A 12,073-nucleotide genomic window follows, 5' to 3' on the forward strand; every position below is an offset into this window, starting at 1 on the left:
GCAAGTCCCAAGGAAGGTAACTGCATCCAAAATAAAATCAGCAGCACAACGCTGTGTCTTTATTTTAAAGATAATACACTGCAGCCAAGGTAGCTTTGGTATGCAATCACTAGGATTACAAGAGAAGCGAGTCACCTTCCCCCTTGGAAAAAAAAATCTAATCGTATCTCTTGTATGTGCAATAGAATTCTTTCTGCCACTATCCGGGGCTCGTGACCAGCAGGTGAACAAAGATCAAGCACAAATCAAAAGCTTCTCTTTGTTGTTCAGTTGTACCTTTACCATCACGGAGGCCTGACTCACACTCAACCCCACCATCCATTTCACCTCACTAATGGAAAACTCTCCAGAAGCCTAGTACTGCTCCACTTTGGGCAGTTATTAGGTGGATGGAAAGAGTCACAGCTTTCACTCATATCCATTAAAGCATAACACATGGTGCTTGGATTGGAATAGTACTCGCTGATATGGAGCACAAGCACGTCATATTTCTATCCAACCTGTTACACAGCAGTAAATTGTCATTGTGTAGTGCCAGGCGGGTCAATTTCTTTCTCAAAGAGCACTTTTGCCACAAAAGAGGCAAAAGTGGTCAGAGATGTTGGGAAAAGAACAGTGTGTTTGGTTTGCTTTGAGGATTGTCCTTAAATGGCAGCGATCTGGTGCAAGACTTCTGATGATTTGTGCACATGCGTTCCTGCACTCAGTGGGAATGTGATGTAGCAGCGGCATTACATTTTCAGGGATTGCATTTTAACATCCAGTAATTACAGTCAGTATTCTCAGTAATGCTCAGTTGCGTCAATATCTTAGGGGTTAGAGACTCTTGATTGGACAGCGAAGTACTTGTCTGGCACAAGGACAGATAAGCAGAAAAATGACTCTAAAGTTATTATATTCAGATATTTTTCTTGGCTACTTCTTTTTTTCTTGCCATTGCCTTATGTTAACAAACGGTTTTGCGCAGAGCTCAGAGCACTTCACATAACCTTCACATTTACTGTCCATCAGCAGGTAGCAGATGGACAAGAAACCTGGCTGCTTGTGAAACATTTCCTTTTTCTCGTGTTTACTACACGCTGTGAGGTTTGTAAAGGAACATTAAATCATTTACAGGCAGACTGAGCTCTGCTGCATGCAACAATAAGGTAACCGCTTTCTTCGATGTTAGCAAGGAGCAACGTTATTAATGAAAAAATAGTTCTTGTAATTACTCTTGCTTTTCGTGGAACCTCACTTTTTTTGAACTGCTAATTCATAAACTGTTAATTCTGCTAATTCATAACGCATGTCTGACATTTCTCCTTGTACTGCACTTCGATCCCGGGGTTTTATTCGTGTGTGAGGGAACAAAAGAACAGGAGATTGACAGACGGATTGGGGCAGCATCTGCAGCAGGCTATGCAGATGTTTTACAGGTCTATTGTGGTGAAGCGAGAGCTGAGCGTGAAGCTGAGAGTTTGATTTTACTGGTCGATCTACCTTCCTGCCCTCACCTGTGATAGTGACCAAAAGAATGAGAGCATGCATAAAAGCAAAATAAATGAAGGTGGCGCGGCTTTCCCTTGGAGGTAAAGTGAGGAGCTCAATCAGCTCCAAGCAGACATGGAATGGAGCCAGCTGAGGCGGTTCAGCACCTTTTTTTTAAAAAATTTCTGTGTAAGTATTAGGAAACATCAAGTAGCATATTAACTGCACCTTAACATCATGTCCAAGCCAAACCTTTTAAACTTTTAAACTGAACCCACACTGAGCTGAGATTCCGTAGAATCTGACTGAGATTACGTTGTTCTCATATGTTGTAAACAGGACACAACACAGCCCGGAATATTTTTTTATTGTCATCATTATTTTCTTACTGTCTTACTGTTGAAACATGTTTTCGTTTAGAGACTCTTTATTAATTAATAATAGTCATTCTTTAATGACATTTGCTTGGAGTTTTCCTGTGTGCTGGGCTGTGTGCTAAGACAAACAGTGTTGGGTTCATTCTAAACTGGCCACAGGTGTGAATATGGAAGTGTGTGGTTGTCGCTCTGTGTTATGCCTGTGACGGATTGGCAACTTGTTCAGGGTGTACCCGGAATGTGAGCTGGAACGGGTTTCAACCCCACTGCAACCTTCCGGGCCATGCTTTAATTTCAAAATGATGGGATACACTCCAATCAACAGTGCTCATTTAAAATTAGCAGGAGGAAGTTGTCCAATTAAACTTGGTAAATTAACACGTAGCTCATGACGCATTTTTAAATACCGTGATTTATAATAGAAAGCCACAACAAACGGATTTTATGTATTACTGAATTTCTGATTGTGATTGCTATTATACTGGACACTGTCGCTCCTTAACCGAGGCGGACTGTGTGCAGAACAAAGGGGTGTAGCAATGTCCGCCCGGCTAGCAGGAAAAAAACACACAACAAAAAAAGCTTGCCTCAGTCCAGAGCATCCACACGGGATGAAACCTTCACCCACTCTATGATTTCATGCAGTCGTGGGCCGGAGCAGACCTTTGGCTTTCGTTTAATTTTCGCGAAAAAAAATCCTCCAATTTATTCAATTTTTGTTTTTTTTATGTTTAATTAATTTTACTCGATTTTATTTTCACTTAAATATTGTACCGTTATAAACCATTTCATTAGACGACAGCTATTTTCGAATATTTCTTTAGTGTGGCGCATATACAGAAACAAAATGCCTTCTTTAAAGCAGCAAAGAGAATAAAATGCTGCTGACGCATGAATGCAACCGCTTTAACGATCTGCTAATACAATATGTAAAAGTGTGACAAATACAGGGGTCCGCTTTTTTGCTATTTTATTTGTAAATATTTCTAACATACCTCAGCCTACTGTCTTCCACCACGCAGGAGACGTCTTTTAACAAGTCCTTTTGGGAAAGCCGGGTTTACCCAGTTGAAGTTGAGTGGCATTTTCTCTTCCGTTAGCTACTTGTTTTTTATTTTTTTATTTATGTATATTTTAAAAAGAAATCCTGCTTTATTGTCACACATATTCTGCTTGTTTTAAGGGCAATATAAGGCCGACTCACTGCGCAGCTGTAGCGGAATTTACGCCCGCTTTGAACGCCTCCAAAATCTGAGTAAATAAAATAAAATAGATTAATAAATAAAAATGTATTTATTACCGTGTATCAGCTGAAGTTTTATGTTTGAAGTAGCAGAGGACTATATATATATAACACACATACACACACACAGCTTGTTTAAGAAAAAAATTAAATTAAATTTATTTAAAAAGCAATCGACTCAATGACAGAAGTAAAACATTGTCCGTCGTGGACAAGATCACTTTGAAACAAACGTATACATCACTTCTCCACTGAAATTTGAAATATCATACTTTACAACTTCTTTACATAGGCTATAACTGCACTCAATACATACTCTTTGTCTAGACGTGATTCCTTAAATAAACTGGACGCTATCGGGTGCCTCCGCGAGAAGCGCGCGCCTCGGCCAGAAAGTGCAAGTTTAAGAACAGTGCGCGAGGCGCGCCGGTGTGTGTGCGTGAGTGAGTGGGAAGGAGGAGGAGGGTGCGGGTGAGGCTATAGATACAATATTCAAATCAATAATCAGCAGCTAATTAAGCAGCCGTGTCGTGGAGATGAAATGCCCATTGCTGTTTTTTTGTTTGCTTGTTTGTTAAAGTGCAACTGACAGTCCGAGGGAGGGGAAATACAACAATGATCATGTGTCTATATCCCGTGTAAGTGAATGTAACGCTAAACCCCCTCCCCTCTGGTGGGCCTTTAGTTAAGTACCAGTTCCAAACATGGAAATTCATTGGCGAGGAGGGGGGTGTGGGGGATTTTACAACAGATAGTTTTACACTGCAAACCAAATCAAGGAGACGTGTTTTAGTGTCATATTCAGTCTTGTGAGCTTTTGTTTTTCTTGTGTGACTGAGGTTTGCTTGTTTTGCGCTGCTGCCTTCACGGTTTTGCTGAAATGTGAATATCTTTATTTATTTATTTTTTGAATCGCTGGCAGATGTGTTTTCGTCGGCATCAAAAGGAATGTGGAAAAGGGCGAGGATTCGGGTTTGAAATAAAAATTCGAAATGTCGAAGCTTCCTCATTTGTTTTTCACTTTTGTTGTCGTTTGGTTTGCATGGCAAAAACGCAACGATCATCTTTTTCCTTTTTCTTTATTTGGTTTTTTTTTTCAAAGGGTTTTTGGGGGGTCCGAAGCAGCCGGGAAACGTGAGAAAACTGAATACTGAGCCAGGCTCCCCACTTATTACTGAGATTAACAGCTAGGCTGTGGATTATGACGTTTATTTCGAGGCCAGAAATATGTTTTCGTCATGTTTGTAGTTCGCGCGCCTTCCAGGCATCTAAAATATAAAAATGCAAGACTTCATACAAGACTAAATGACACGTGTTGCTGTGTACAATATTTAAAGACAATGCCAGTCTTTATGTGGTCGTGAAAAACATCTCAGTCATTGTTTTTGCTCGACTCCTGGTCGCTCTGGTCATCGGTGAAGCACACGTCCACGTCGCTGTCATTGTCGCTCTTTTGCTCGGCTTCCTCGAACATACCGCCCGGTTTGTCCTCCAGTTTCTTGACGGTCTGTCCGGGGTGTCTGGACTTGACGTGCCTCTCCAGGTCCCGCCTCCGCACCAGCACCTTTCCGCAGAAGTCACACCTGTAGGGCGTGTTTCCCTCCGCGTGGAGTCGGATGTGTTTGTTCAGGTTGCTGGGATCTCCAAAGGGCCTGAAGCACACCTTGCACTTGAGCGGCTTGTAGCCTGTGTGAGTCCTCATGTGGATTTTCAGGCCGTATTTCCTGGAGTACAGCTTGCCGCAGTAAAGACACAGATGTCCCTTTTTAGGCTTGCCAGAAGTGGTGTTGCTCGTGCTTCCGGCGGGGATGGAATCCAGCCGTGTCCGGTTCTTCTCTGCTGCGATCTCTGACAGCTGTTGTGTGTGCATGGCGATCTCCCGGTCAATGTTCGTGATCGACCCCAGGTCGTGGCTCAGCGAGGGTGCACCAAAGTATGACACGGATTCTGGGTACTTGAGGAGGTTGCTGAAGTGGAATTTCAGCGGATAGTAGGGGGAGCTGTATAAAAGCTCCCCGTTATAGACAGTGAAGGGCATCAGGGGGATGTTACAGTCTCCACCGTAAGTCTTGACACCGTCGAAGTGAGGGAGGGAGAATCTTTCAAAATGGAGACCAGGGGGCATTTGTGGGTAACGGGACGGAGACAGGCCGGAGTGCAAACGACTTTCTACGTGCTTGAAAGCTGAGGTCTCCTCCATGTGAGGCAGCAGCGGGAAACCTCGGATTGCGTTTGTGCACGGCACCATCGGAGATGTGGAGTCCATAATTGCAGGTGGGCACTTGGGAGGGTGGTTCCCTCCTGCGTTTAGACCCTCGCCCACGTTGCGGATTGGTTTCATGTTCCCAATGAGTTTGCTGAATCCCATACCGCTCAGCTTTCCGTTGGCCTCCTCTCTGGAGCCCTCCGCTCCCGGGACTTTTGAGACACCAGTTGGCTTAAAGGCTGAGCGCACACCAGGATGGAAGCCCATGCTGCTTAGCATTGAAGTGGTGGCGCCCAGGCCGAGGAGATGCCCCTGGTTTCTGCCTGAAGTGACGCTCATGTCGAGGGCCCTGTCCTGCTCCTCGGAGCTGCTTTTCTTTGACAGTCCCGTTTTGTTCAAAAACGGTGACGAGGACACCGCCCGCCGACCTGAGTCTGTGATGGAGGAGTTACTGTGAGCGCTCCTCGGTGAGGCGGAGTTGTTAGGAATGTCTCCAGATTTTGGTGACCTGCTGAAGGTCTCTGTGCCCCTGGCCTGTTCGCTGCTCACAAACCCTCGCCCGTTGCTCAGTGCGCAGTGGAAGTGAACGTGGGCCTTGAGTGTGTTCGGGTATTTGAATATCCTCCAACAGTACCAGCAGATATAACGCTCCTCACCTACAGAGACAACACACACGACAACAACAGAGACATTAATGTGGAGCGTTAGATCCCGTGCGTAAAATGGCAATAACAGCCACTGTAACCTGTAAAAAAAAAAAAAAAACTGTACATGTAACCACACACACACACACACACACACACACACAAAGTCAAACAAACATAAGCTTGGGCTGAAAGGATTGAAAAATCAGAAAATACACGTTGTATTTCGCATAATTGCCCATTCCCAAATACATTATCGCATACAAAACCTATAACATATAACCTCTTTAAATATCCCATTTACTCTGACAGATTTTTATCAGTCAGTGCTACGATTCACCTGAAATTTCAATTCAAGCCTAATGGATATGATCCGGTTTCTAAGATCTGGTGCCAAATGGTAATAGACACATGGAGCCATCATAATGACCCCCAGTCGAGCACTCTGAGGTTAGGCCTAATATAGATGTAATGATTTTGTAATTCTCATACGGGCCATTGTTTATGATGACCATCAAAAGGGCAAACGCCCTGCCCAATCTGGCGCTCAGAAAACGACGCATTGAATGTGGGACTTTTCCTCTCTGTGCTCTTTCCCGTGGAAGTGACAGCAGCTGTTGCTTGAAATCGCAAGTCCTCGGAAACAATGGCGGCGGCCCATCTGTTGACGCCTCATAATGGAGGAGAGCGTATGTCCAGGAGCGCACACGGTGTGTTGGGCCGGAGAATCAGGGCAATATACACCCCACATAAAAGTTAGCATTCATTAGCCCACAATACCTTAACGCACCCACCTAATTTACCGTGAAGCACTTGTTTTTGAATTTATTTGCTTTTGAATACATGAATATTAATGGTGCGATGACATTTGTTAACCTCCAGTCTCGCGACTGAATCACCAGCCTCTTCTTTCTCCATGGTCGCCGAGGCGCGTCAGTTTCTGCTTTTAATTGCTTTTTTATTCTGTGTTTCAAGAACCGCAACTACTTTGTGGCAGAGTAAGAGCTTTAAAAAAAACATCTCGAATCAAGTTTGATATCATTTAAAGCTTCGCCGCTGTGCTTTTAGAAAGTATTCAAGAGGCCCTTCCAGCTCGAAATTAAATGTGCAAGATAAAATAATCGCCTGTTGATGGAATTTCCAATGAAGTATCGGAGGATAATCTTTTTTAAACCGATTAAATTCTTCTGAGCTTTTTTTTTTTTTTTACCAAGATTAAGCGTTTAATCCCCGACGCGCAAACGAATACTTTGCACCAATTTGGCCCGCACAAATTATTTAAAAATTCGAAGACGGGCTGATGAAAAATCTTAACCCATCGAGAAATTGTCTTTCACAAAACTGAAATCCTCTTGTGTTCTGTATTTTAATCTTAGCAAATCGAATCATTTCATCCTAGCATTTTACTCCAAAAAATGATTTGCGTTGATGACCTGTTATCCACTGTATCGTCTTCATCCGCCCACAAGAACTAGTTTTTAATAATTAAACACCTCCCAAAATACAGCTAAAAGTGCAGTTTTCCCTCCCTTCACGAATCTTTTTATTCCAGTATATTATTCTTCACTTGATTTCTTAACCACGATATTTTATTTTACGCACGAAATGAAGAATACATTGCAAATGAATAAATAATCCGCCTGCAGGGAAGAAAAAAACATCCAATTGATTTCCATCTCTGAGCGATAAAGCAGTCACATTATGGGGTATTGGCAGTCATTTAACTGCACGGTGATAAAAACCCTCAACATGTCGATGTGTCAGATCTTTAAATCGGAGGCCATGGCCACAGAAGGTAGTGTTCACATGAAAACGACACACGCGTCCTTAGAAGGAAAAAAACGTCACTGATTTTTTATGATATTGTTATTATTATTATTGTTGTTGTTGTTGGATTGAAAATCGTTCAACTGTCCACATTAGTAGCACCACTCTTTGCAGACTCGTTTACCTTTCTCGTCGTGCGTGGGAGTGGCCGTGGTGGGGATGTCGTACCACTGGGCCAGAGCGTTGGAGTACCACACACTAAGCTCCTCTCCTGCGGGGATTTCTCTCAGCACGCGGTAGAAAATCTCAAGAAAAAGCAATAGTGTTAACTTAAGAGTCCATATAGAGGGGGAAGGAATTTGCTCATGAGAAACTTCACGAGGCCGTTAACTGTGATGTCACGGGCTTAAAATATTCACCTGTCCGCCAGGCAGGTCCGACAAAGCCTCCAGGTTCTGCTCTTGGCTGTTCCTGGCGGCGCGGATTAATCCGATCCAGTCCGGGACGGGACATCCTGACTCATCTACGAACTCCCCCCTTACCAAGCGGATCTGAGCCAGGGAAAAAAAGAGAAAACATGATGATGGGAAGGAAGACAAACGTGAGCAGTGAGGGCCATTTTTGACCATCAGAAAAGGAACATTTTTAAAAGAAAGTTCGCTGCCTTCTTTAAAAAAAAAACATGCAGTTTTGCTATTTTGGTCTTTTTTTCACATTACAAAAAACGAAATTGCCACAAACGACTGTCTTCCAAGTCGAGCTACCTGAAGGGTTCAGCGGCCACTAATAATATTCCTTAAAACGCGCTTAATGCGTCTTTTTCCGCTCTGCTGATAATTCATTAAAGAGGATGACACACGGGCCTAATTGAGTTGATATGGGAAACGAATTTGAGGAGTGTCAGAGCGTTTCTAAACTGTTCAAGGACATTAAAGATCGAAGCGTGACATTTGACACAGAGATTGCACCTGATGATCGCCGGCAGCCCGGGGCCACGCATTTAGACACATCAATCACCCCCGATGACAGCTTCAACAATAACACGGCGCAGTTAAAGATGCTCACAGAGCCGCAAACTCTTCACTACTGCGCGTGTAAAAAAAATAAAAAAAGGGGGGGCAGATATATTGGTTTCGCCCCCCCCCATACTTCCAGTCCGAAGGACTTAAAAAATGCAAAAATGCTGGTCTTTGAATGGGCATCATTTACCCCTCAAGCTTCTCTTAATTTAAATAATTAATTGCTGATAACGTGGGACAAATTCATGTTTCACTGTTTCAGTCTAGTTAGTTATTTATGTGTTGTTGTTTTTGTTTTGTTTTTCCTTTATTTTTGGTGATTTATTTTAGGATGTTGTTCTCAGCCCCATGCTGAAGCCTCGGTCTCAGTGGCATCTTTCTGTGGCCGGATTAGATAAAAATTAAACGGCTCATCGGAATTACAGGCCCGCCAGGCAGAGAAATGTGAGGCGGCTGAGGGGTTGAAATCCCACACAGCAGACCCGGGTCGCCCATTAGGCCGGTTAAGTAGAAGCACAGACTGACAAGTCAGCCGCTAATGGAACTCAATTATTTCCAACTTGACAGGCCAAACCAATTAAAAGCCTAACTCAAGGCCCGATGGAGTTTGACAGAGCAAGTTTAAAAAAATATATATCTAATTTCTAGTGTTGCTGGAGCTACTTATGTTTAAAAACATCAGATAATATACATAATTCTAATCACGCGTAAAATATACTATATAAATATAGTAAAATGCTTTAATGTATATTATATCAGCGAAAAAATAAAGCAGTTCCGATACAAACTTGGAATAACGAAAATGATTTTGAATAAAGGCAAGCTTACAAAAATAAATCAATCTTTATATCTGCCAAAATTTTCAAAATAAAACCGTTATTAATAAAAAAATATATATATAACAAAAAAACTCGAAAATGCAAAGTAAAAACAAGAACTTTCCAGAAAGAGACAGTTATTCCCCGTTTCTTTTTTTAATGCTCTAAACTTACCTTTTTCTTGGGCCCTACTTCCTTGCGGTCCGACACGTACTTCCCGAGTTTGAAGATGCCCGGTACCGGTCCAATCCGGAGCCCGGCCGGGATGCTGCAGTCCGCAAACACACTGACGGTGGTGGACGCCCGGGTGGCTTGCATGGCGTGGGGTGAGATCAGAACCATGAAGACTGATGGAGACCGAAGTATGGAGAGCGCGCAGGGAAGGGGGATGAAGCGAGAGGAGGAGATGATGAGGACAGGCCGATGTCCGCCCTCAAAGTGACGCGGTGGCGTTATGCTCTCCGGCTTTTCTAGTGATGGAGCAGAGTAAGTTTACCCCCCACCCTACCCCCAGCCACGCACCCACCCACCCACTCCTGTATCTGGGGATGCAAGTGTGTGAGGGTGTTTCAGATTGGGGGGGGGGGGGTTGTAGCAAAGAGGTGATGCTGTGCTGTAAGGTAGGAGGGAGAGAAGGAGGAGGACGTGGTGGTGGGGGGTGGAAGCGGTCCTGAGTTTGTAGCAGCAGCGGTGACTGTGTGGAAGTGAGTGAGTGTGAGAGAGTTGGGCTCACCCAGCAGCTGTGTGGAGAGAGAAAACGGGCCGGCCTGGTCACATGGAGACTTTCCCTCACCCCGCTGTATAATGAATTGCTCCAAAACGGTCAAGAGACACAAAGGGCCAGGCGACCTTCCCATCCCCGAAATCCAATTTGTCAAGGCCAGAGAAAAGAGGGTGCAGAATCAAAGGTCCAGAGCGGCCATTAATCCTCAGCATGTGGCTTTGTCCTCCAGACAGTTCCGATATTTTAACTGACAAATCCACTGTATAATTTCTCCATAAATCCTCACCCTTTTCCATTCTTCCCTTTCAAGGCAGGTTTTTGGAAATCAGTGGCTACTTTAAATCTACTTGGCTGGCATTCTTTAGGCTTTGCATACTTCAAAGGGCTTTATTCTGCCTCCGCCTTTGTGTCCTTAGATTAACAAAAGGCGCAGGAAAGTTTAGAGGACTTGTTAACTTCTATTGACTCTCGGCGTGTGCCGGGTTGAGATCAGGCAGGTACTGAAAAGAGAGAACCACCAGCAGGAGGAGAGAGAAAGAAACAACCGTCATCATCATCTTCACGACGCTCACACTTTGTTTGTTTGTGGCTCTCTTGGCTCAAGATACAACAGATGATTTTTTTTTCCTTTTTGGTTGCTCAGGGACACGAAGATAATAGAATTATTGCAGAATATATTTATTTATACCTTCATAAAAATACCAAATATATATATATATATATTTGGTATTTTTATGAAGGTATATATATGTAAACATGGAGCATCGTTTGTACAAAAGGCTGTTTATTTTAACGAACAAATATATTCTCAAAATATATATTGTCATTGTTATTAATATTCTTATTATTATGACAAAAAGAAAAAAATCTGCTCACTCTGTCTCTCTTATTAAAAAGGCTAGAAATAGAAACGCTAGATTCAAGGTGATTCTACTGGCTGCGTCCTGTGGCTGGCCTGACATAGTAATTGAACCTGTTGGTTGATTGAATGATTAATTGATTGATTAAAATAAATAAATAAATAAAGTAAAATAACCATGGCAACATCGCTGCCCTATGAAAGCCATGTATCTCCAAAACTTTGCATGAGCTCACACACTTTTTTTTTCTTTTTTTTTCTTTCTTTTTTTTGCGATGTTAAGTCATTTGAGAATGGATGTTAATATATTTTCATTATTCTTTCCAAAACTGTTATTTCTAACAACATTTTTCTTGGATCTGTAGCTCTTACGTGATGCCCACCAAAACCCACTTGTTTGGCGAACACAGTGTCTGTGTACTGGCGGACTTAGAATCACATCCACAATGAGGTTCCGCGCAGCAGGTTGTTTAAAGATTTTTGATGCTGTCTAGGAGTCTGAACTGAAAAAAAAGACTGGGTGATCAGTTCAGACCATGAACAAGTTGACCTCTGACCTGTCCACTGTGCACGTCTCCATGTGTCTCTCTCTTACACACACACACGCACAATTAATGTAAAACATGTGGTACTAAAACTATCTTGGAAGGGGATTATTACTATTAGAGTGAGGAAAGACTGTGGGTATGCGACATTAGAACCAAAAAGATGGTAATAAATAAAGAGCCCCCCCCCAAAAAAAAAATAAAATAAAATAAAATAACAATAAATAAATAAATAAATAAATAAATAAATAAATAAAAATAAAAATAAAAATAAAAATAAAAATAAAAGCACTTCATTAGTGCATTTCCATCAGTTATCTATCCACAAAATGAAAATAAACTATTTCAGGTACTATTATCCCCCTTCGCCTCCACCTCCCTGCGCTCCTCCACAGTCCTGA

General features: G+C 42.7%; 1 protein-coding gene across 1 annotated transcript; it reads right to left on the reverse strand.

The window, feature by feature from the left end:
* Positions 1-3,248: 3,248 nt before the first annotated feature.
* prdm13 (PR domain containing 13) lies at positions 3,249-10,003 on the reverse strand. Its single transcript, XM_063487195.1, has 4 exons — positions 9,719-10,003; positions 8,127-8,258; positions 7,892-8,012; positions 3,249-5,952 (listed from the first exon to the last, which is right to left on the reverse strand). Exons 1-4 carry the CDS (start codon positions 9,884-9,886, stop codon positions 4,463-4,465), a joined length of 1,911 nt encoding a protein of 636 aa, XP_063343265.1. The 5' UTR covers positions 9,887-10,003; the 3' UTR covers positions 3,249-4,462.
* Between the last annotated feature and the right edge of the window lie 2,070 nt (positions 10,004-12,073).

This window comes from Pelmatolapia mariae, linkage group LG10_11 (genome assembly GCF_036321145.2).
Source record: "Pelmatolapia mariae isolate MD_Pm_ZW linkage group LG10_11, Pm_UMD_F_2, whole genome shotgun sequence".
Classification (NCBI taxonomy): domain Eukaryota; kingdom Metazoa; phylum Chordata; class Actinopteri; order Cichliformes; family Cichlidae; genus Pelmatolapia; species Pelmatolapia mariae.

Coding starts and splice junctions, on each gene's coding strand:
- prdm13 (XM_063487195.1), bottom strand. CDS start 9,886: ATGGTTCTGATCTCACCCCACGCCATGCAAGCCACCCGGGCGTCCACC. Junction 8,013..8,126: donor CGGACCTGCCTGGCGGACAG/GTGAATATTTTA, acceptor CTTTTTCTTGAG/ATTTTCTACCGCGTGCTGAG. Junction 5,953..7,891: donor TCCCACGCACGACGAGAAAG/GTAAACGAGTCT, acceptor TTGTCTCTGTAG/GTGAGGAGCGTTATATCTGC.